Source organism: Oryx dammah, unplaced genomic scaffold (genome assembly GCF_014754425.2).
Source record: "Oryx dammah isolate SB20612 unplaced genomic scaffold, SCBI_Odam_1.1 HiC_scaffold_20, whole genome shotgun sequence".
NCBI lineage: Eukaryota > Metazoa > Chordata > Mammalia > Artiodactyla > Bovidae > Oryx > Oryx dammah.
The window spans coordinates 6,526,240-6,551,625 of record NW_024070204.1 but is presented as its reverse complement, the minus strand read 5'-3'; the positions used below and the strand labels follow the sequence as shown (position 1 = coordinate 6,551,625).

General features: G+C 46.9%; 1 protein-coding gene across 2 annotated transcripts in view; it reads right to left on the bottom strand.

The window, feature by feature from the left end:
- MTRR (5-methyltetrahydrofolate-homocysteine methyltransferase reductase) overlaps positions 1 to 25,386 on the bottom strand; it is a 31,832-nt gene that overhangs the window by 2,756 nt on the left and 3,690 nt on the right. Inside the window, exons 3-14 of one of the 2 annotated variants that reach the window (XM_040262377.1) lie at positions 24,634 to 24,787; positions 21,945 to 22,062; positions 19,135 to 19,513; positions 13,570 to 13,692; positions 11,613 to 11,766; positions 10,430 to 10,518; positions 7,842 to 8,022; positions 5,400 to 5,442; positions 4,652 to 4,838; positions 2,111 to 2,229; positions 864 to 956; positions 567 to 749 (exon numbers count right to left, since the gene is read on the bottom strand). In XM_040262377.1, the coding sequence (XP_040118311.1) occupies positions 567 to 749; positions 864 to 956; positions 2,111 to 2,229; positions 4,652 to 4,838; positions 5,400 to 5,442; positions 7,842 to 8,022; positions 10,430 to 10,518; positions 11,613 to 11,766; positions 13,570 to 13,692; positions 19,135 to 19,513; positions 21,945 to 22,062; positions 24,634 to 24,787 (1,823 nt within the window). The remainder of the gene's footprint in view (positions 1 to 566; positions 750 to 863; positions 957 to 2,110; positions 2,230 to 4,651; positions 4,839 to 5,399; positions 5,443 to 7,841; positions 8,023 to 10,429; positions 10,519 to 11,612; positions 11,767 to 13,569; positions 13,693 to 19,134; positions 19,514 to 21,944; positions 22,063 to 24,633; positions 24,788 to 25,386) is intronic. The other variant, XM_040262378.1, reaches the window with a different exon arrangement.

The following is a 25,386-nucleotide window of genomic DNA, read 5'->3' as shown; positions in this document are numbered from 1 at the left end:
AAGCCCAAGAATACTGAAGTGGGTAGCCTATCCCTTCTCCAGAGGATCTTCCTGACCCAGGAATCAAACTGGGGTCTCCTGCATTGCAGGCGATTCTTTACCAACTGAGCTTGAGGGAAACCATTGTCAGAGTCAAAACCAAAGCTATTTTCCTAGGTCGACTGCACAAATCACACGTTTAGTATTCACTGATCAAAATCAATTAAACAATGAATTTAGGCATAGCAAAAACAAACACAGGAACCTAATTTAAAATAGCACAGAGCAGTTCGCAACGCACGAGTTAATTTTCTTTTGGGATCTTAGTTCCCCAACCAGGGACTGAACCTATGCCCCCTGCAGTGGAAGTGTGGACCCAGGAAAGGCTGCATGAGTTAATTTTCACTTTGTTTTCCTGATAACAACTTCCTGGCTATGGAGGGTACGTAAAAATAGCTTTAGAACTTATATTTCTATCCTTTTACTTGAGAATCAAATCTCCCACCCATACAGGTCCAGGTTGTTAACCAATGGGCCCCTGGTTTCTTTAATGAACACCACCGACTGTCCCCACCCCCTGCACTCACCCACACACGTAGATGTGGCCACCCTCCTGGAGGAGGACCCCCACCACCTGCTTGCTGTGGCGCTGGAGGCTGTCTTGCACATATCTGGCTGGGCCTTCCTCCTCCCCGACAGCAGCATCTCTTGAGAAGGAGACTTCCAAGTGAGTGAGCACTCCACACTTAAGGAAGTGTCTGAGCTCGTCTCTGAAACACAATACGTAATGAGTCACTGGAAGATTTGTAATTTCAAGTTGGAGAAGTCTGAGATGACACCTGTAGAGCATGGCAGAGACTTACAACACGAGGGCCGTCAAGTACCTGAACAAATAATCCCTCTCCTTGTGTCTGCAGCCAAAGAACAGCCACGTGGCTCCAAAGCAGCCCCCTGGGTGTCGTTCCTGGAGCTTCTCTCTAAGGGGAAAAGAAAGCTGAGGTCTGATAGAAAGAATAGGTAACAGCAATCTCTCTCTTTTCTTGCCTCTCCAGGTAAGTCTATAAAACCCAACTCTGCAGTCACTCAAAGTCCGTTTACTGACTTTACACTTCATTGTCCACAGGGTAAGTCGCCCACTCCAGCGGACACTAGAGAAAGTAGGTTTACCTCTGGGCTGAGACATCTGTGACCTTTATATGACATCTTCAGAGCAGAGGTAATTCAAATGACCACACTGTGAAACCTTAACTTATTTCTACACTAAATACTAGCAACAGTCTTATGACTAAAAACTCTCTTAGTATAATAGAGAAGTGGCACAGGGCTTTAAAAGGCAGAACAGTCTGCTGCGTGATTGACACGTCCCACTTTTTTGTTTTCTTAACAACAACAAAAAAGAAAACTACACAAAGATTTTGTCCGAAACATATCACTCCACTACCTGGGGAACATTACGTAAGAACTGCTATTTTACACATAGGGAGAGAAGCACAATTTTATTTGTATCAAATAATTATGCCCTGATATGAAGATGAATGAATTAATATTATTCTACTGAAAATTACTGGCATTAGGGGTTTGACTTTGAAATGCTGGGTGTAATTGGGTCTTTGTGATGACCCAGTTAAGGAACAGATGGATGCTGGGAAACGCTGAGGGCAGGAGAAGGGGGCAACAGAAGATGAGGTGGTTGGGTGGCATCACTGACACAACGGACATGAGTCTGAGCAATCTCCAGGAGATAGTGAAGGACAGGGAGGCCTGGCGTGCTGCAGCCCATGGGGTTACGAAGAATCGGACATGGCTGAGCCACTGAACGACAACAACAAAGGAACAGATGGGGCAGCTGCATGTCAACACAGCACACAGACGTGCTTGAAATCTGTCCCCAGCACACACACTACCATCTATAGTTCAGGGAGTAAAAACGCAAGTTCCAGCACAAACCAAAATCTCTAGATGATATATTCACTTTTCCCACAGTGACAAGCTATGCTATGCTATCACACATTTCATAATAATTTTTTAAAATAAAAATTTTACAACTGAAGTCCAATATCCTAAAAACCCCAGAAGAAACAAAAAAAATGCTCCTATTATACTCCCAGCCAGGTCCACAAGGGATACATACCTGTGTTGCAGGAAGCCAATGAAGGGGGCCACGCCCGCTCCTGGACCCACCATTATGATGGGGACTGAAGGGTCATTTGGTAAGTGGAAAGAGTTTGTTGTTCGAGGAGAAATGGATATCTGAAACATTAAGGCAATGCTCATAAGTCTGAAAAAAAAAAAGAGCCTGAACAAAAGCATATAACCAAGGTGCTGTCTGCCAAGGAAATCAGAAGGTGAAACTTCCCCTTAATTTCATCACTTCCCCTTTCCCTTAGAAGCATCACAAAATTAAGTAGCAGCATTAAATCTTACTGAAACCACAAGCAAATCTGTCAACACAGAGAAATAAACAAGTCTGTCTTGTAAATTTTTTTCTTTGTAAATCAAAAGTATTTTTAAAATGACAGGGCTATTTCCGAGGTAAAACACTGAATAAATAAATAAATGATGACTTATTTTTCTAGGCCCAAAGTAGTGGGCAACCCATCATATGCATCATGAAGAAATGCACACACAAGATGAAGACATGGTCCTTCACATCAGGACACAAAGGGGCAATGCAGACGAACGCCAAGAAGGGTTTAAGCGGAAACTAGGCAAGCGAGTGAGAAACGAAGGGGCTGCCCTAAGGATGCCAGAGCACCTCGTGGCCTCTGCTCCTGTGCGTCCAGGGTTTGCTGCAAAGCTAGAATAATAACTGAGACACAGATAAAAATCTTTTTGCTACAATTTCAAAAGGGTTTTCTTCTAAACCATGTGCCAGGGACACTTACAAGGAATCAGCTTGTTAACATACTTGACTCTCAGTTTCAGTCTGCCATATGCTTCAGTTACACTGAGTGATATTAACACTTAAGAATGACAGGAATCGTCCCTACATTGCATACAGATATAATCGTATATATTTTAGCCTTTAATTCAAGGGAAGCTGTCTGAAGTTCATCCACAGGATGGATACAGTACTTTTTAAATGGAGAACTAGCAGAGTTGCATCAAATGACTATTCTAGTTTTGGAGTGAAGCTGTGATGGATATTACATTAGCCTTATTCAATTGATTCATCCACCTAACAGTTTTACTGAAGGTACTCAATATGACAAGCACTAAGGATGGAGAAATGAGCAAACCAAATCTGTGTCAATGGGACGCATATTCTACTGTGTGAAAAAGACAACAAACAAACATTCACCCATAGAAAGACAGATAATAAGTCAGTCCCATGAAGCAGAATAAAACTGCTGAAGGGACCACACTCCCATGTTCCAGGGACGGCGAAGAGACGGGAGAGTACTAGTCGGCTCCTGCTGCTCACGGGACGCTCACCCTGTCTGGGCTCAGGGCGCCAGCTCTGCACCATGACCTCCTTCACCTGCATCCAAAGTCAAGGAGCATCCCTGACCTGAGTCATCCCATCCGAGGTCAGAGGGGAAGATGAGAGAGGCAAGCCCAGCACCCTCATTGGGCACGGAGCTCCTGCTGAGACCTGGCACAAGCCTAGCCGCTTGCCTTTCCCTGCGAGGCTGGTCACGTGGCCCGGCCACCCAGGAGCGGGAGGGGACGTCTACTCCCTGGGGGCAGGGGCATCTGTGAACCACAGGACCACCTACCAGCTGGGGGACGGTGCGTGGTGGATGGATCGTGGATAAAGTACGGTATTACACGGCAAGATGAAATTTAAGTAGTTATAAATTACATCCTTTCTATCTGTACCTCCAGGGCCTCAAAACTGGGTAGTCAATAAAAATCTGTTAAAATGGGGAAGGAAGAAGAGGAAAAAGGATAGGAGGAAAGAAAGAAAGACTATGTGAGAGGCACCCACATTTGGTGTTTGTAATACAGGTGTTTCAATAGGCAATTTTTAACTTTTTGGAGATCTGCTATTTTTACGAGACCATGAAGTGACACGATACTAGAGTATTTCTTTCCAAAAAAGAAGTTTCTCAGTTCTCAAAATTTTGTGGATGTAAGGAAACACACATGGTAAATCACCTGTTCCAGGCAGCAGGCTGGGAAAATACCAAGTTCAAGGGCAATTTTAAGCCCCAGTCTTAAGCTCTCTCAAGTATATATCAGAAGTCTTAATTCCCCCAAGGGCTGTCAACTTTTTAACTTCAGTAACTTAGAGCAACCAAACCAGGAGTAAGACATGACAAATGTCTTATTTTTCAAAACCACAGAAAAAAATTCATGATAAAGACTCAACTTTTTTTTTCGATTTCAACCATTCTTATGGGTGAGGAGGGAGAATGTAATTGTTCCCTTTGCATACGGTCTCCAATGAAATTTTTGACAAGTGTGAATCAAAATATAAAACACAAAAGGTCTTCTGTTTACGAATGTGATGAGCAAGGAGTGATACAATTCATACTTTATGCATCGAGGAAACACATGGACCATTTAATACTAAGTGAAAATTATGTTCTAACTTTCCAAAAGACTAAAGCTCAAGTGTGGCATAGTTTCCTTTGAATGGTTTATTGGTAACAAATGATGCAGGGGACATTTTTCCAACTAAGCAATGAACGCTTTCAATGTCACGAAAATTGCACTCTCCTCATACCTTGGGAGCCAGGGCTTTCTTGCCACCTGCATGGTTTGCACACGTGTACGGCTGAAGAACTGATTCAACCAAGGTGGCCAGCCAGCCCGTGCACACGCCTCTCCGAAGAACCACCTCCGTGGTGTTAGACAAAAACTCCATGATGTTAAAAATGAAATGAAGCTTCCCTGGGTGAAACAGACTTGAGCTGCAAAGACAGAGAGGTGAGTTTTTAAACTCCGCATCAGGACTAACACATACGGGCCAGACCAGGCCTTTTTTCACTGCACTGAGGGGTATTTCTGAGCGGGCACTAGTCACCTTCTCCCTCTTCAGAGAACAGCTCTGCTGCTTACTGCAAAGTCAGCCCTGCCCCCAGAGTCCTGCTATCACTCAGGACAGTTTCCTGTTACCTGTGTGCCCCCAAGACTAGATGAGGTTTATACAGAACCCCCCCTCCCCTTCCTCCTCCACCCCCAGCAAGGTGGCCAGGCACACCAGTAAGGCCGCAGGGGGAGGACGTGGAGACTCGCTAAGCGGGGACACAGTTCTGGACCGCAAGAGCCAGGAAGATGCCATGCCCTACGAACTCTGGGAGGACAGGAGGCCAAGCCTGCTTTTCTTCACTCCTTATCACACCTGCTACCATCTTCCACAAATCTGGTAAGTTTTCAGTAAATGGACCTGTAGCTAGCAAGGATTTGAAGGTCGGAGTTTCATTTTATTTTAGGAGAAAGACGCTATGTATTACGTTAATAAGCATCAGTACCTTGCACACGAGTACAGTCTGGGTTGAAGCTTAGGAAGATGTTCTAGAAAAAAGCAAAAACAGGCAACTATTAATTCACTCCTACTGAAAATAAAGTATATGTATACATGTAAACTACATGTAAAGGTCTGACTTCTAAGTGTTCTCTTATTTAGAATATTCAAAATAACTGTTGTTTCAGTTTTCATCATACTTTTAAGTACCTATACATTCACTGTGAGTAAGCAGACCATGACTAGATGCCACATCCAAATCTTAAAGACCAAACAGAATCCGATTCCTTAATGTGAAGTCAGTATTTCTACCTAAAGGCTGTTTGGTTTTTTAAAACCAGCAAACAGGAGTAAGAGTAAGGTCCACAAATGTTTTCTGGGGTGTCTCCAGAGTTTTCAGACTTGAAATAAAATCATGACTCAAAGATGATTAGACTGTGGAAAATACTTAGGCTGAAAATATTTTTCCTTCTTGTATTTATAGGGTTATAATAAAAAAACTGGAGTGTAACGGTGGACATTCTTAAATCAAGTTACCCAGAAATCCAGTGATTTCAAGACACATAGGTATTCTTTCAAAAGGAGATTAAGAGTCAATATTTGAATTGTCCACTAATAAAACTCTGGAAATTTTTGTGTTCAGTATGTTATCATTTTGATAGGTATTTAGCAAAAATTTGGAAAGCCCTTTTTGAAATGTCTTACAGTTGCAATGTCAGAATAAGATTTAAAAGAGGGCTCAACACTAACCCCTAGGTGTACTAAGTTTTCTCATAGAAATTAGGAAATAATTGAAGTTTCTATAAGTCTCAATTATAGAAACTTCTAAAGTTTATAAGCTGAAGCGTCGATACTTTGGTCACCTGATGTGAAGAGCCAACTCATTAGAAAAGACCCTGATGTTGGGAAAGCTTGAAGGCAGGAGGAGAAGGGGATAACACAGGATGAGATGGTTGGATGGCATCAGCATCTCAGTGGACATGAGTCTGGGTAAACTCTAGGAGGTGGTGATGGACAGGGAGGCCTGGTGTGCTGCAGTCTATGGGGGTCGCAAAGAGTTGGACAAGACTGAGAGACTGAACTGAACTATTAGCTCAAAAGAAAGACAGTAAGAGTGTTCATTTGAACAGGAAAATGGGAAGAGCAGCCTCACCACTTGGAGGAGGACAGAGAACACTAAGAAGTAAAAACAGAAGGCAAGCCTGACTTGTAAAGGCCTGACTTGTCACGGAACCTGACTTGTAAAGGGCTGACTTGTCAAGGAGCCTGACTTGTCAAGGCCTGACTTGTCAAGGAACCTGACTTGTCAAGAAGCCTGACTTGTCAAGGAGCCTGACTTGTCAAGGAGCCTGACTTGTCAAGGCCTGACTTGTCAAGCAGTGCCCTTCACTGTACTTGGCATCAGAAGGGACCTTGCTGGCCTAACAGCACAAAGTACAGTACGTGTTTTCCTGTCACTATTTGTAACTCCAGGAAAACAGACAGGAGATGACAAAAGTGCAAGCATAGAAAGTATTAGATAACAAAGGTTTTAAAATCCTATAAACGCTTACAGTCGCCATCCCTGGTAAACGGCTCCAAGTCCGGACACCAGGTCCTTAAGGAAGATCTGAAGCTCTCTTCTGCTGGAGTACAAGGACCAGGAGACATGATCGGGGCAAAAACCAGGGTGACCTTCCATCTAGATGCCTGTCTCCCCAAGTCCACACTCGGAGGCACTGAGTAAGGCCACTGTTTATGCTGGGCCAGCACGAGGAGACCCTTGGGCTCTTTAAGAACCAGAATCTGGACCTGCCCAGGTGGGACACTTCTGAGTCCTGATCACAGAGGGCACACTTCATCACACTCCGTCAATTACCACTATCCTTGAAAAAGGTACTTTTCTTGGAAAGTTCATTTTTAGATAAAATTTGGCTAAGTACTTTCTGAAAAACAGATTCTAGGCTGAAGGCTGAGCAAAAAAAAGAGAATTATAACTGATTCTATTAATGGAGAAAAAGACCCTGCTGCTGGGAAAGATTGAGGGCAGGAGGAAAAGGGGACAACGGAGGGTGAGATGGCCGAATGGCATCACTGACTCGATGGACATGAATCCGAGCCAACTCCGGGAGACAGTGAAGGACAGGGAAGCCTGGTGGGCCGCAGTCCATGGGGCTGCAAAGAGCCAGACACCTCTGAGCGACTGAATGCCGACAACGATACCGAGAGAGCAGATAACAGTGGCAACAGTAGGAAAGAAAACTGGAGAAGCAACAAAACAGAACAAAACGGGAGAGATTCTCTGGCCTCAGGAAGGCAGTTCAGCTGCGTAAGGCCCCAGGAGCCCAGCTGTGACACGCTTGCTTACTGACCAGCATGGAAATGTGCCCCCACAGGCCCGCAGGAACTCGAGGTGCCCTTAGCACAGAGGGGCTGCCCGGGGAGGGGGGCTGTGACGGCGGCCACTCACCGAGCAGGAGGCCGAGCGGAGGCTGGCAGGACGGGAAGGCCCGCAGCAGGTCGGAGAGGCAGGCGCCGGCGTCCCTGACGAAGCGGGAGTAGTCGGCCGCCCCCTGCCTGCTGCACAGCTCCTGCAGCCGCCGCCTCTCCGTGCTGTCGCCAGTGTGGTCCACGAGGGCTCGCAGGAACGCCTGTGGCCGAGAAACCAACAAGTCACCACGCGTTCTGTGGTCACAGCATCAGAACGCGGGGTTGGTGTCCACCTGGGATGTGCCCAGCTATAAAGAAAGAGAGTGTGGCCACCAGGAGTGTGGCCGGGAAAAGGGCATTTTGTTTCACGTTTGCTCTGATGGGAGCCCGTCGAAGTGGGAAGACCCACTTTTATTTTTTGGTCACCTTCCCTGTATCTTAAACTGACCTAATCAGTCATTAAGTATGGTCTCAAATTACATGACAGGTATATGTGAGTAAGCAGGAAGTCAAGTCTCCCAAGTAAACTTTTTTTTTTTTTAATATTTATTTCTGTAGCATCTGGTTCCCAGGCATGTGGGATTTAGTTCCCTGACCAGGGATCGAACCCACGGCCCCTGCATTGGGAGCCCAGAGTCTTAGCCACCAGACCACCAAGGAAGTCCCTCATTAACCAAACGTTTTTATCTCAGGACACAATACCTGTTCCTGTCTTAGCTGATGACTACAACCTAGATTTCGACACTTATTTGACCACCATTAAGGGCTTTTTCTGACAGGCACTGGGTACAAGAGGACACCTAACTTGCCCAAAAGGCTTCACAGGAGAGCGGGAGCAACACCGCTCCCTGCTACGGGAGTGGGCACGACATCCACGGCCCCTGCACCCGCGGGCCCACACGCCCTTGACAGGAACGGCGAGAGCACATCCCCGCGGGGCCGCGGGTCTCCACTGACTAGTCAAGAATCCCTGCCCACCCTACCCAGAGACCCATCAGCTACAGGAGTGCAGGAACTTACCAAGAACACTTCCGGCCAAACTTTCTCAAGTCAATACACCTTCCTAAATTACAGGCTAAAACAGTAGCATATTTCTCGCTTTACACTTAACAGAAAATTCACAGTACTAACAAAGGAAATACTGTATTATGTAGAGAACAAGTTGACAAACATGACTAAAACTTAAATTCTAAATATTTTTAACATAGTAATTGTACTCCAAGGAATTTACTTTAAAAAGAAAATTCATACAGGTGTGTACAGATGCAAACAGAAGGTTGACCTAAATGGGTTTTTAATAGTGAAAAACTGGAAACAATGGACTGTCCTTAATCAAATCAACAATTATAGCATCTTTTAATAAGATCTCCAGTATGTTTCCATGTTGGGATATGCAAACTTGTGATTTCTTTTTAATAAAAAAAGGCATCTTACAGAACAGCGTATATACTAGCAACACAAATCCAAATGTTAACTGCAGTGTGCCAGCGGCTCAGCCACGCCTGACTCTACAACCCCACGGACCACAGCCCACCAGACTCCTCTGTCCTCGGGACTCTGCAGGCAAGAACTGGAGCGGGTTGCCCCTTCCTTCTCCAGGGGATCTTCCCAACCCAGGGACTGAACCCAGATCTCCTGCTTTGCAGGCAGATTCTCTACTCTCTGAGCCACCAAGGGAAGCCCTGTTAACTGCAGGGGTCTAATTAAAAAGCACTTTTGCTTCCCGAATTACTTTTGTGTCCAGACATTTTACAAGTGTCCTGCTTTTGCAGTAAGCAAAACTACATTTTTAAATATATACATTGTGAGGTTTTCAGAAATGGTGGAGTTGAACAAAAACTGTGAAATTATGCAGGAAATTTTCATCACGGTGCATCGTACATTTATTCAAATTATACCCAGGACTAAGTCTCCCTATTAAGTTCACTTCCCGAAGATGACAAATGCAGTTAGCACCTCAATAAAGCAGAGAATGAGCACTGCAGCATGGACAGTGTAGCGTAATCACGCTTTTATTCATCGGCAATACAAGGTCGGTGAGACAGCTTGCGAAGTGCACCCACTAACAGCTACTAACAGGGCCCGAAAAGCAGCGGCAACGCTGGCACAGTGCTGACACCCGGCGGATCTTCCCCTCCAAACCGGTCTGGATGGCAATGCGACCCGTCGCCTTTCCCTCGAGAATCCTGACGCAATAAATTAACCACCGACTCTCACACGAAAAGGGGTCTTCCCAACCTGACATGAGTGACAGGTGAGGGAAAGCCCCACTCCCCAAGCCTCCTGGCAACCAGAGAAAACGTGTCCGTGCACAGCTGGGAAACCCATGTCATCGAGGCGACTTTCATCACTGGTTATTGCGCAACATCGAGTTAACGTCTAGTAAAATAAGATTAAGGAAAAGCCCTATTGAAATTCTCGTTTCAAAAGAAAAGGTAACATTTCAATGGAAGAGCAATTTTAAAATATTTGTCCATGACCTCACAGAGATACAGCATGGCTTGGGAACTATTATGAACACAGGCTATGAAGACCACATTTTCTAGGCCTTCAAATGATTTAATAAGCTCTATAGAGAGATAAGCATATTTTTAAGTAGGTATCAAAAGAACTTAAAAAAAACAGTACCTTCTTGGGAATGGCTCGTATTTCGAGGCACCAGGTGAGAAGGAACTGGAGAGAACACCTCTCAGGTACGTGCTGGGGCAAGGCTGCGCCTGTCCAGGGAGACGGGGAAGAGTTCACAACACAGAAAATAGAGATGTTTCTAACCCCTAGAAACACTAACAGCTGTAATCTTTTACATTATAGTGCTATCAAAGTACAATATGACTTTGGCCAACATTTATTCAGTCAAAAGATTTCCTCAGCAAAAATGTGAAAAAAAATCCACTTTACAAAAACAATTTTATTAACTCAACAGTATTACTGTATCAGCCATACCTATGAAATCTAGGTTCACCAAACAAAAGGAAGGGAAATTATCTAAACCCAAGGGAAAAAAAAAGCCCAGGAATCGAACTGGGGTCTCCTGCATTGCAGGTGGATTCTTTACCAACCGAGCTATCAGGGAAGCCCCTTCAAAAGATGTCAGTGGCCCCATAACACTACCTGTCTTCCTCACAAAGAATTTTAGAGCTGCCTGAGCTCTAGTTCCAGATTGTAAGCAAATCACTGCAAAATAATTTCCTTTAATCATGGAAAAAGCAACTATTTTCATGTATTAAATAAGCAATAGCAAAAAGGCTATGAGACACAAACATCAAACAACTGCCTCCTTTTTCGGCCACGTCGTGCAGTGTGTGGGATGTTCTCCCACCAGGAATTAAACCCGGGCCCCAGACCTGAAAGCCTGGAGTCCTAACCACCAGGGAACTCCCAACAAAAAGCAGTTTTTAAAACAGATCCATATAAGGTAGCTTTTCTGCATGGCAACTCTAGTGTGCTGGGAAAGAAAGCAGTGCTGACTGAAAAGAAGCAAGCTAACATGTTGGCTCAGCTGACCATCCTGCTGCTCTGAGACCACAGTCACACCATCTTTCAGTTTGCTGTAAGCTTGCTGATGACCAGAGTTCTGGAAAAGCTGATTCTTCAACTTCATTTTTAATGTCTGTAAGCATCCGATAAGCACAAACTCTATCACCACCTCATTCAGGGTAACTGACTCGCCCAGGGCACCTGTTGTGGACGCTAAGGACTCCCACCCAAGACCAGCGAGCGCCTGTGTCCCGCCCTCAGGCACCCGTGCAGACTTGTCCTGTCACCCCTGTGCCCCCAGGGACGTCCGGAGCAGTAAGACACAGGGCTGCACCTTTCTTCCTCGTGTCTGCCTTAATCGTCATGGCGACACGGTGCTCTCTCCTGTCTGTGAGCTGCAGTCTCTGCAGCAGGAACTGCACTTCAGAGTCGCTGTTGGGACAGATCACGTTGAAGGCATCTCCAGGGTGGTAGGAAAAATCTGTTTTCTAGAGAAGAACCGACACGAAATAAAAAAAATGCCTCATGAGTTAAGAGTTTTAGCTGTGGGGCAACCAACAGTTTTTCTTAGCAATTAGAATTATTTTGTTTCTAACAAGTAAGACCAATTAACTAAACAAGCATACTTTTATTAGGAGCTATTTTTTAAAAAGAAATTCTGTAATTATATAATGTTTTGCTTTATATCAAGTATTCACAGACTAGAAATTAAGACCTGCCTCTTCTGGAGATTAAGGTGTCCCAGTAAGTAGTGTTTTTAATAATCCATGTAAAAACCCTCTTTTGAAAGCATAACACACACTTTAGGAGCAAAGAAACACCTCTTCAGTGGTCTTTCCTTACTCCTTTCCTTCGGGGAGGAACGGGGTGGGGGAGGCCGCTTTTCTCCCTTTAGTGACATGCAACATTAAAGTGCCTGACTCGGTCCTGGCTGTGCACAAACCCGGGCTCCACGTGGAGCCCTCTCCCACAGCAGGTGTACACATTCTGCATAGAGTGGGGTGGGGGTGTGAACGGCTTTGGGAATGGGTCTCTGACCACACATGCTCACAGCCCTAGCCTGTGAGGGACACAGACCGGACCCACCAGTATGCCAAACCTCACCTCTTTATGACAAAAGTGTGTAACAGCAGTGAAATGCTTTTGCATATACAGGATATTTAACAGTGGGGATAAAAATGTTCAAAAGAAAATGGAGTTACTCAATAGTATGAGAGTCCCTTGGATTCCAAGGAGATCAAACCAGTCAATCTGAAAGGAACTCCACCCTGAATATTCACTTGCAAGGACTGGTGCTAAAGTTCCAATACTTTGGCACCTGATACGAAGAGTCGACTCACTGGAAAAGACCTGGATGCTAAGAAAGATCAAAGGCAAAAGGAGAAGGGAGCAGCAGAGGATGAAATGGCTAGAGAGCATCACCAACCGACTCAATGGACATGGTTTGATCAAACTCCAGGAGACAGTGAAGGGCAGGGAAGCCTGGCACGCTGCAGTCCACAGGGTCGCAAAGAGTCGGACACGGCTCAGCGACTGAACAGAACAATAGTTTGTAAGCAAAACCATCTAGTTTTGATGCCTGCTGTATTTCTTTTTTTCTATTAGAAATTCAACTAAACCTCCACCAACAGCCCTGACACACTCTCTTCTGAAAGTCCAGCCCACTGAGCTCCATGGGACCCTCATCCAGTGCTGAGCTGCACGACTGTGAGCAGGTCCAGTCACGGCTTCCCACCTGAGGCCAGCGGCTGGGGCGGGGGCTGGGGGCGGCTTACGGATGTGGTTCCGAGAGCCAGCACAGATACCCCCTAAAACTGTGGGCAAAATGCTTATATATAATCATTATTCTGGACAGGGGGTCCATGATTTCTCCCAGATTCTCAAAGGAACAAGGACTGCCACTCTGAGAAGTGACCGTCACAGGACAGGCTAGCCTGGGCTTGACTTCCCTGGCCGCTGACCTCAGCTTCCTTGCCCGAGGCTCCTGTATGCCAGTGCTGTGCTGATTCCATTATTCTTTCATGGCTTAATGAGTAAGGCAGCAAAACTACTCTCTCCAAGTGGAATCACCTCCAGACACTACTCATTTCAGCCCCTCCTTGAAGTGAAAAGAAAACAGGGATGAGACGGAGAGACAAAATGACGGGTCAGGAATAAACACGATGGGCCAGGTGGCTGGCCACTGTCCAGACGCCGCCTCCTCCGGCGCGTCTGGGTGAGGACACACCACGGGCGAGCCTCCACACCGACTGGCAGCATCCCCGTGCTCAGAAGCACATTCTGGAACTTACCGAGATGTCCAACTCTATCAGAAGAGTGGTTTTTACGGCATCATTTGCAGTCAGCTGAACTGCCTTTGAAATTGGAACGTGAAACACTGGATCCGCCGAACTCACAGATGCGTGGCTTTCCTCCTTGAGAAAGAAATGTGATAAAGTGCTATGAAACGCGATTTTCAACTATACTTACCACTGCTTCACTTAGCAGCAAAGTCAGAGCTACAGGATCTTTCAACATTCCCTGATGAGATTTCAGAATTCTTCCCTAAGGTAAATGGCTACAAACAGGCCACTCGGTCTTTCAGAAGAGAAGCTCATCTATATTTTAAACTCCTTGTCTACTAAACTTTAAAATTTCTGAGATTTTACGGAAAACATCAGATACTAGCACTTTCCACGGAAAAGTCTAACAGTCTTCCTAATGAACTATGCAAAAAGAGTGTGTGTGCCCATTTCAGAAGGAGATACTAAAGAAGTAACAGATACGGTCGGAAGCTGTCTGTATAGATGGTGACAAGAGCGGTGGGCGGTGCTGTTCTGCAGAGCTTTCTGGACGGCGGGGACGCTCCATAACCTCACTGGCCGATACCTGACCACTGAGCACTGAGCCCTAGAAACATGGTTGGTGTGACTCAAGAATTGAATTCTTAATTTCTATTAATTAATAGTAGCCACAGAGAGATAAAATTAGACAATACAGGCCTTGGGAAACTAGAAAGAAACCCAAATCTTGGTCCTGCCTCACCAGATTCATAACTTGATGCTTCTAAGTTCTAATAAAAAGAGAAACTTACATCTCGGAAAGTGCTGGTCAGTTAGCTGTGGATGAGTGGCTACATGGGAAGGCCGTGGAAGCCTAGGGCTGAGGGTCTGAGAGTTGTAGTGACGGGGACAGGGGCACAGCCTTCGGCAAGGCTGCCAACGGCACTCACAGTGGGGCCCCAGACCCTCGCCGGCACCTCCAAGGATCCTCTGAGCACTCAAGGTCACACTTCCGTCTAGAGGCTGCCCACAGCCAACGACATCAACGACTGTAAAGGCCCAGCCCCTGTGCACAACCCAGGATAACCCTGAAGGGCTGCCCTGGCTTCAGAGAGGCCTGCAGCTCAGCTTCTCCTGTGCCCCGTCCGGCTCTTGCCCCCTGACATCCCGAGGTGAGGAGGAGGCCCCGAAGACCATCTTACAGTGATTCCCGGGAACCCAGCCTGGGACAGCCAGGGCCAGAGTGCCCCGAGAAAGTCGCTAAAATGGGCATGTGGCACTGGAGGGCTGCCCAGGCCGGCAGTGAGAGCACACCTGGGGAGACGTGCTCAGCAACGAGGAGGGTGCAGCATGGACTGGCCGCTGGGGCTGGAGGCCTACGGCTAAGCTTCACCGACACTTTTGGAAAAAATGCAAAGAGCCAAGAATAATGAGGCAACAACTAAAATCTACCAGTGAAAGCCAGAGGACACTCTCAGTAGCTTACACATGAGCATTCACCTGCTGCAGCCTGAGGGCAAAGAAAGCCAGGGAAGACTCGGCAGGGAAGAATGCGAGAGGGACACCTGGGCGAGCCTCTTTAGTCCCGAGATGAGTCCTGGCGCCCACAGAAGGGGCTGCTCCTTCCATAAGGGCAAGAGCTCCCTTCTCGCGTTAAGACAACACAGGGATTCCATCCCGCACCCTATCCCTCCTCCTGGCTGCTGGACCAAGAACTACAGTTAAGAAGCAACAGGCCTGGCTGCCCGTGCACTGGGCCAGCTCCAAAGAAAGGGCAAGACAGCACCATGCATCAGCAGAACACGTGTGCCCCGGACAGCAGGCTGAGGTCCCGGGCCAGGCGGGGTGGGACCCAGGTCTGGACAAAGGGCTTTCTAACTGGGACGCTCTCCCAGGACTCAGGCTTTCCTCACCCTGGCAGAGCCCCAGAGATGACGTAAACACACAGACAGCAGGGCGACTAGAGCCAAGGAAAAGCGAAGCGGGGCAGAGATGCCAAGACTTTTGAAGATGGGATTGAAAAGCTCAGAGAAGAGGGCCGACCAGAGAGGACAAAGCCACGCAAGGCCACACCCACCAGCCGACAGGTGCTCCCTGTAGCACCCAGAGACCACCTCACTGCCAAGGCCAACAGGACTGCGCTGGTCGGGGCAGCAGCAGCGAGCTCGCCCGCTCGCCAGCGCTCACAGAGCAGGCGCCCCCACCCCCGGCACCAAGAACTGAGGGAGGTGGGAGCGCTTGGCCAGGAACACCAGGGAGGGGTGTGCATGCGGACCACAGTGAGTAGAAAAGTTGGGGGGCGGCCGAGGGCCCAACTCCCAGAAATAACGAGAATGATGGCACATGGCTTCCAGAGGCTCAAAATGAACGGGCAGCCAGCAAGGGCACTGGACTAGTCCTCACGAGGAAAAGAAACCAAGACACTATGAGTGGGAAGCTGTCCAATGAAAGCTCGAGAGCCCCGTCCAGCTGCTGGACCTGGGTCAGCTGTCAGACCTGGAGGCCCGCCCCCACGACGGCAGGCCCCAGGAGGAGCGACTCCGCGAGGTGCAGAGACCACACTCGCTGATGCCGCCCCCCGGGGTAAACAAGCGCTGGACTCAGGGACGGCGGAGAGGGAACAGGTGGGGCTGGGGGCCCACACAGCCCCGAGGCCTGCGGCCAGGGGTGACCGGAGTCCAGGGGTAAACGAGCACTGGACTCAAGGAGGGTGGGGAGAAGGCAGGTACGGCTGGGGGTCCACACAGCCCCGAGGCCTGCGGCCGGGGGTGACTGGAGTCCAGGGGTAAACGAGCACTGGACTCAGGGACGGTGGGGAGAAGGCAGGTACGGCTGGGGGTCCACACAGCCCCGAGGCCTGCGGCCAGGGGTGACCGGAGTCCAGGGGTAAACGAGCGCTGGACTCAGGGACGGCGGAGAGGGAACAGGTGGGGCTGGGGGCCCACACAGCCCCAAGGCCTGAGGCCAGGGGTGACCAGAGTCCTGGCTCAAGTCTGGCTCAAATGGCCCAGCCAGTGGCTCACTTGGCGGTTAGCAGTGAAATCCTGGCCTGTGGGCTACGAGCCATCACAGTGGGGAGGGTCATGAGGAAGCCTCTGAACCTGACACCTCTCTCTCTCTGCCAAGATAAAAGATGAAAATTAGACTATCCTAGGGAGAGCGACAGATATCAAAACAATCCTTAAAAAGCTGAAGGACACGGGAGGGTGTCTATCACGGCTCCAAGGAATTCACCAATCGGGCTCCTGGAGAAACCAGATGGGTCCTGGGGGATGACCCTGAGCCAGCAGCACCCAAACAAGCAGCAGCCCCAGCCGCGCCCGGGTGGCTGGTTCTCTGATAGAGCAGTTAATGCAGCCTCTCGTGCAGGGCTCATCCAAGAGGACGTGGCCAAGGTGCTCTTTTCCATCTCCACCCACAGAGGACCAGACGTGCTCACACGCACGTACTGTTTACCATTTTGCCCCAAGACCGTGATAACGCTCCTGCTCACTGGCACAAGATGGCGTGAGTAAATGGGGACCGTCTGGACACTCAGCAAACCTCACCCAGGCCCGCAGCGTCAACGCCTTCACGCCGGTGAGACGACGCTGGCGTCCCCAGGGCCTGTGGAGACTCAGGGCCCGTGGTGCGGTCCGGAGTGTCAGGACGTCCCCTCCCGCGGAGAGGATGCACTCTCTCCTCCTGCCCTTCGCCGGGAGAGGTGCCTCCCACCTGGCAGGCCCCGGCAGCTCAGGGCCGCACACCCCACCCAGACACCGGGCGACGGGAGGCCGCCAGGCCTGGGGGCCGGGGGCAGGGAAGGGCTCTGGGCAGGGCCCCCGAGACGCGCCCACCGAGGCCGTGCGGCGCGTAGTCCACGGTCCAGGCAGCCCCACGGCGGTGGGGGCACCAGGGACGCGGAGACAGCGCTGGGTGGAGGGGGACCGGCTGGGGGCTCTGCGGGCTGCACCGAAGCTCCGGCTTCCCAGGGGGCGCTAGCGGTCAAGAACCCACCTGCCAGTGCAGGAGGTGAAGGAGACGCGGTTTCGATCCCTGGGTTGGGAAGATCCCCAGGAGGAGGGCACAGCAACCCACTCCAGTATTCCTGCCTGGAGGAATAATCCCATGAAGGGGTGAGCCTGGCGGGCTACAGTACCTGGGGTCACCAAGAGTCGGACAGGATGGAAGTGACAGCGCGCGCGCACCGAAGCTCAGCTTCCCGCTCTGCCCAACCCGGCACCAGCCTCCCTCCCCCACCCGCCCGCTCCCCAAGGGGGTTATCCCAAAATGACGCCCTAAAACAGGAAACTTATTTTCCTCAATCCCTTATCCTCTAGTATGTCCTTTAAACAGATTTACACAAGTTTCCGTTAAATAGTTGAGATTTTAAAAAATCTTTTGAAGACATTACCAACAACTCAAGTCTACTTAATGACACCTATTGTAAAAGAAACTCTCAAGCAGATCCTAAGTGAAGCGCCTTGTCAGATCAATCAGAGATCGAAACCCCTGCCACACACACTCATCCTTGAAGCGCAAACCCGGGGCCAGCTTGCCACTGTGAGCCCACCCGCCTGGCACAATTACCACAGCCACCGCGCCTGTCCCCAATCCTAAGATGTACTCGTGATAATCCCTTTTAATAAAGAATGAAACATGAGCGTGAAAACAATAACCCAGGGAAGGTCATATAAAAACCTACCTGTCTGTCTGAATGCATTAGAAAAACACTGTAAAAATATGATGCTGAAACACTGGTATGCATATCAAGTGTTCACAAACAGTTTTCAAATAAACTAGAAAGCTGCACTTAAACTGTTTCTCAAATGTCTTTCCTCATTTAACAAAAGGAAAAGCAGAAACCAGAAGCCACGACAGTTGCGTTAAGGGCGTGGTTCACCTGAGAAAGCCCACAGAGAACTCCCTCTGAACAGAGAGGGGTCACCATGCGTCCCAAGACCGGCTGCCCTGGAAGTTCATTCCAAGCACGCTGGAAGAAATTTCAGGGAACCATATACTGACAATCGTGGGGTAATATCAGCGATTATTCAACTTGAGGCTCAGAGATGTACAGATCACTTCAAGGTCATTTATTTACTGATAGGGAAGATACTCAAGCCATAAAAAAAGACTTAAACAGACAGAAACAGGTCTATAAAATATTACCAAGAGAAAGAAAAACCCCTAAAATGGAGTATCCCAAGAGCAAAGATCCACACTGGAAAAGTGATCTTACTGTCCCTGACTCAAATTAGTTGCTGAGATAGTTTTCTGACAGCCCACAACTCGCCCTCACCTGACTGACATCTAAGGCAAGAAGCCAAGACATTACTTCTCCAAAGGAATGGAGAAACTGAGCTCATACCCATTTACTTCCTCAAAGAGAAGCCAGGTAATAACACAAGCGCATCTTTAACGCCTGGAGGTAACGCCTCTTTGGGAGCTACTCAACTCCACCACTGCAGTGCAGAAGCAGCCTTGGATGGGCATGGCCGTGTTCCAATAAAACTTTATTTACACAAGAGCTGGTAGACCACAGTCACCCAACACGCCATAGTTTGTTGGCCTCCACCACAACATAATTTAAAAAATACCACCAACATCACTGCTTACCTGGCCAAGGGGCTCCTCCAGATGCACCTCTAAATATTCCGGTGGTAAAGAGGGAATATTCAGAGAGGCTTGTGAAAGTGGGGGTACTGAACGGGTAAGCGAGGCCTCAAAGTCTGCAATCAAAGTACTTGATTGACCGCTGTTCACTGCATTTTGTTCCAAAACTTCAGCAGCCTTTCCTCCAGAATCATCTAATCTCAGAAGTCCAACTTGTGATTCCACGTGTAATAATTCCGGCGTCATGGGGTCTGTCCTCCGGGAGGCATGAGATGCCATTGTGAGAGTTTCACTCATGTCCTCTCTTCCTTTGTTCAACAGAAAATGCTTCTCAAGGGCGGCCCAGAGTCCATTAATCCATGGCTCAACCACAAGTTCTAAACTGAGTTGTAAAAAAAATTAAGGAAAAAGAAACAAACACTTTAAGTTCTTCATTTAAACACATAACAATGGGATAATGGGAGAATCTGTCCACTTGACAGAATGCTGTGCAACTGTCAGAAACATTCACTATGAAGGCTATTTAGAATACAATAGTAATCAATAAGTAATCAAAAATACTTATGATGTAGCTAAAAAACAAAACATTACTATGTTAATTAGCACTGAGCTATAAAAAAGTATGAACAAGCATAAAAGTCAGAGAACAAAAATGTAGATGATTTAGTAAAAGGTAATAATAGGAGTATGATTCCACTTAACTTCCTAAAATAGAGTTGATATTATAAGACGATCTGGTTTTAAACAGGCATGCTAAATTCTGATGAGGCTAATGGAACATACTCAAAATCCAAGTCTACTCTAATATCATAAATGATAATTATCAAATGCACCGCCTTTTTTTGCCTAGTCAATTTGCTGATCTTTGTTTCCTACAGACTAAGATATCACCAAGAAACCACTCCAGATTAATGCTCTTTGACTAATAGCTCAACCCTTTAATCATCCTTTAGGAGAGCTGAATTAACCGTAAGTACATTTTAAAATATTCCCATCTACTGACTACTGGCTGGAGAAGGAAATGGCAACCCACTCCAGTATACTTGCCAGGAAAATCCCACAGACAGAGGAGCCTGGCAGACTACAGTCCTTGGGGTCGCAAAAGATCAATAAACTTACAATTCATAGAGCTAAGTGACAAGAGGAGACACATTTTAGACCTCTGTCTTACCGAGACTTTGGCTATAATTTCATTGTATTCATTTACTGCTCACGTGGCACATAGTTCAGAGTTTGGTGACACAGTACATCCATCCCTCAGGAACATTTGGAAGAGCAAGCATATAAAATTAACGGCTCAATGACAGCTACATTTAAAACACCATTCTCACAACTCAGAAATACTAATATGGCAATACTCTTACAAGAAAGCTCATGCCCACTGAGTATGCACTATATGGCGGGCGTTGTTCTAAAACAACAAGTTTTATTCATTCATTTAATGCTTCAAAGAATCTTAAACAATATATACTGTTATTATCCATTTCACAAGGGGGGACACCAAGACACAAAAAGTTTAAGTAATTTGACCCGTGCTTCATCGTCAGTAAGTGGGGAAAACCAAGGATCTGAATGCAGGTATTTTAACTCCAGTCTACATTCTTAACCCCTTCAGTGTGGTGGTACAGTAAGCCAAGATGTCTCCTTGAAAATATTCTAATTTTAGAAGAGTACTTAGGTTGCAAATTTTAGAGATACAGGCTGCTGAAATCCACATTGAAGAATTTTAATGGTCAGTGCAATAAATCAACAGTGAAGTCAAAAGCCTCTGAAGTAAAATATGAGTTGAGCAATAGGAATAATGGATTTATAAGCGCTTAGCATTTAAACAGCTCACACAGGACAATAAACATTTAATGCCAACAAGGTTTTTCGTGGGGAAAAGAGCCCAACACAGCGAGACAAAACTGAGAGGCAACAGGCAGGGCAAGGTGGTGGAGCTGTCACCATAAGGGACACGTGCCCTAGGGCAACGGAAAAAAACTCACAGCATCACAGCTGCAGAAAATGACTGACGTATGGACTCACAAAGGTGAGTTGTGGGCAAACACAAGTGTCTCCAACATGCCCATGCAAGGTGGTATATGCAGAAAAGCACAGCCTTTGCTGAACTTCTCATGCTGCATAAGCCCCAGATCCAGTGGGTGAGATTCACTTAGTACACAGAGCCAGCAGAAAAAAAGATCGAGTGCGTGCATGTGCGGTTACGGCAGAATAAGGACAATTCAATAAGGTCTCTGAGTTCACACGTTAAGAGGATTTGTAAGGTGGCACGTAGCGTGAAATACTGAACTGTAAAAACAAGAATAAATTAATGAAACAGAAGTTATATTCCTGGTTGGCAGGGTGGTAAATGACCATGAAGACAGGGAAAGAGAATGCCAAGGAGCCAGGGTGCTGGGAAGGCCTGTGGCCCGCCTTCTCCACCTGTAACACACGGGCTGCGTGCCCTCCAGGGGAGGTCCAGAGTCCAGTCACTACCCTGCAGGCACACGCTCTCCAAGTTCCTAAAGGAAACAATGACTTTTGCAAACAGCTGCACACTTCCAAGCCTGAGGTAACTGTACTGGGCTACCTTCCTAGTGTCTTCCATTAGCTGACACTGAGATGGATGAGGCACTTAAAAAAAAAAAATTTTTTTTCAGCAAAACAGATAAATCAAGCTCTGGAGAATTTTCTTTGGTCCCAAAACTAAAATAGGACTTTCAAGACTGAAAGTTAATGCTAGTTCAAAAGTGAACCCGTTTTGTAAACTGACCTACATCATGTACAAACATGTGTTGCTGGAAATGACAGGGGTACATTGCTCTTACCCTACACAGTCATCCGCGTGGCCAGTGTCGTAGAAACGCTGGGCTCCAAGCTCCTGAAGGCGTTTATCAATTACCTTCCCCCCGTTACAGAAGTACGTGTATTCTGAATCACCCAGACCTAGAGTCCAAATGGGTTATTAGCATGCAGTAAGGTTTAAATTTAACCATATACAGAGGAGAGAAACAAAACATTCAGAAGAACACTATTCAAAGCTCTTCTTATGGAACAGGAAATAATGTGTAGCTTCGTATTTTCTTATTTTTTCCTTGAGGAATGCTAACTATGCAAACAGAAACAAAACGAGTACTTTGGACCACTGTTAACAGAAATGTATCTCACATTTTTGTTTCCATGAATCTGTGTAAAAATATGGCAATCTGCATATAAGGATTAGCATACTAAATGAGAGGGTAACAGGCAGGAAGGCCAGGGGTCTCCAAAGGGAGGAAATAGGCTCCAAGTGTCAGACACTTTCTCTCTCTCTCTCTCTCTAGCAGCAGGAGAAAACATACTAGTGTTAAATGTTTTCCCCTTCTCTATACAAATTTAAAAAGAGGTTTCTCTTAAAATTCTGTGTTGCCATGAGGACACCTGGCTCCACCAGAACTTAACTTTTCTCAAACCTTGAGCTAACCAATGCGTTTTTCCTGTGGAAATGTTTGTCTTAAGCTACGTTAATGAACCACATGTTTACCTTAGACTCTTGTCTTTGCTCTTAGGACTTGGAATGACAAGGGCTCAACAAACCTGTATGTTCTACTCATACACTGTTCCCCTAATCTATAACTGTTAATGAAACTACATATTTTCTTGGAAACCTGCCTTTCCTCAAGATTCATGTCAATCGTTTTATGGCCCGGGATGACTCACCTGGTGCCAATGTGATCTCAAAATGCATGTTGTGGGTGAGGGGCTCATTCTCTGAGTTTTGGGACATCTCCTTTCTCTAATTAGCAGCCTGTTGACAGGTATACAACATACTGCTAAAGGCTAGCGGTGGGAGGGTGGGGGGGGGGGGGGGGACTCTTTGTCTTCCCTTCTGATGTCTATGTCAGAAGCCTTCTCTATCTGTTTAATACTTTAACAAAACTTTATTACATAAGAGCTCTGAACAATCAAGCCTCGTCACTGGCCCTGGACTGAATTCTTCTCTGGAGGCCAAGAATCCCGGTGTCTTTCATGGTTCAGCAACCTTTGCTGAAGAGCAAACAACCTTTGCTCCTTTCATAAGAACATACAACATCTGTATTTTCAGGCTTTTCTGATCCCACTGCAGGGTCTGCAAACTACAGCCTGTGGGCAATTACATCCATTGTCTCTGCAAATACAGTTTTATTGGAACACAGCCAGGTCCAACTGTTCACACCTTGTTAAGGCAGCTTTCAAGCTCCAACAGTAGAGATAAATAGTTGTTAGATAGACCAGTGACTTATGAAGCCTAAAGTATTTACTATCTGGTCCTTTATAGAGTTTACTGACTCCTAATCTAGAACAAGAGCTACATTCAAAACATAAACGACCATTTATTTGCTGTTTCTGTGTTGATATATTAAGAATTGCTTCTGTGTTTCCTCTTAAGAAATGGACTAACACTTTCATACTTAGTTGAAAATTTTAAATTAAGAGCTTAAATTTTGCACCTGTTTGCTCCCTGGATTTTTCCTACCAGAACAAGGTGAGCAGTCCATCAGTGGGCCCATACAAGGGCCTAAGATTGACTAAAATGGCCGGACAGGCTTCAGTCTTTCCTTTTAAATAATTCTGAGGAATTTTTAAAGCAATATGTACATGTTCACTCTTCTAAATAAATAAATTGGAAAAACTGAATTAAAAAGCTATATACATTCTAAAATGCTCTCTTGAATACACTACACACGACAGATCTCAGCCAGGCTCATCATCTCAATCCCTATCCAGTTGTTTATCATCGCAGATTCCATCCTTTCTAGATACCCTCCCCAAAACTCCTCTCAAAGGAGAACAGAGAGTGCGAGCCAGGCAAATGGACCCTGAATTCCCTCTTTGGTGCAACTATCTCACTGAGCTGGTCCTTCTGAGCCTTTAATATTTTAAAGCTATTCTTCCACAGAGCCCTACCCTAGGCCAGTGCTTCTTAAGGTGGGGTACATAGTAGTCACCTGAGAGCTTTAAAAAACACTGATCCCAGGACCCTACTTCAGAATGATTAAGTCGGAATCACAGCGCGGTGGGGGCGGGGGTGCCACTCAAAGCAACAACATTGGGAGGAAAACTCCCAGCGGATGCTAGTGTGTGGCCAGGCTGGAGAACCAGAATCCTAGGGGAACGGCCATCTGCTAAGGAAGCTGTCACATGAGAACTCTGAGGAAAAGAAACACAGAAAACACAGCATTCAGGGTTGCTTCTTGGGTTTTAGCAGATTTGGGGTGGGGCCCAAGCACTAACATTTCGGAAGTATTTCCCAGTTGAATCTGGTATGCACCCGAAGTTAAGATGCTATTTGGGGGCCTCCAGAGGAGTTGCTGGGGGGACACAGCTGGGAAACAGCACCTTGCTTACCCTCAAATATTATACACACACAAAACACATCAAAACTCGGGAAGGACAAAACCTATACAATGGTGCACCACGGCTTTGAAAAACACATCCAGATACTAGCGCTACAGTCAGCAGTAACATTCCAGTAACCACACAAAACAGAGTCCACACCTAGTAATCCGTACCGCAGGTGAGCCAGGAAGCCAGGCGGCAGCGTCCTGTCCTGTATGGCTTTCACAAACTTGCGGGCTGTGTCAGGCGGGTCTCCGTTGCCCGTGGTAGAAACCACCATCACAAGAGGGGCTGTTTCAGTTTTCAGATCATACTGTAAAACAAGGGTGTCACGTCAGAGATCTGCTGCTATGCAGACTCAACACACCAGCAAAACAATCAGCTTCAGTTTCTGCCCCGTCGTCTGTGTCACATAACGGCAGAGGCACACGGCGCATTTTAAATGGCAAAGTGAAAGTGTTCCTCCTCAGAGATCAGGAAACCTAGCTGTCAGGAAGGGCCTGACCGCCTCAGGGTTCCAGAGAGCCAAGAAAATGGAATCCTGGGATCACTGGTGTTTCCAAGCCTTAAAATTCACGTTTCCTTGTTCTAAATCCTCAGCTAAATTTCAAGTCCTCCCAGTTAAGCACTTCACTCTCTCTGTTCACAATCATGAGCTCTACTATCGCTCGGTACCTAGGTGTTCGCTTCACTTTTCATGCTGACGGTAACAGGTGAAGATTTGAGCTGACATCTTACCAGGCGACTCAACGCTTCTAGAACACAACTCTGCAGTTTATAGTGAGTGACTTTACCTTGAAAAAGACGACTGATTGAGGAGGACAGAGAGCTATTAGGTTAAAGTTGGATGAGGAACAACTGGAGAAACCATTCAGCTGAGGAGAGCAAACAACACGACTACCGTGGTATCAA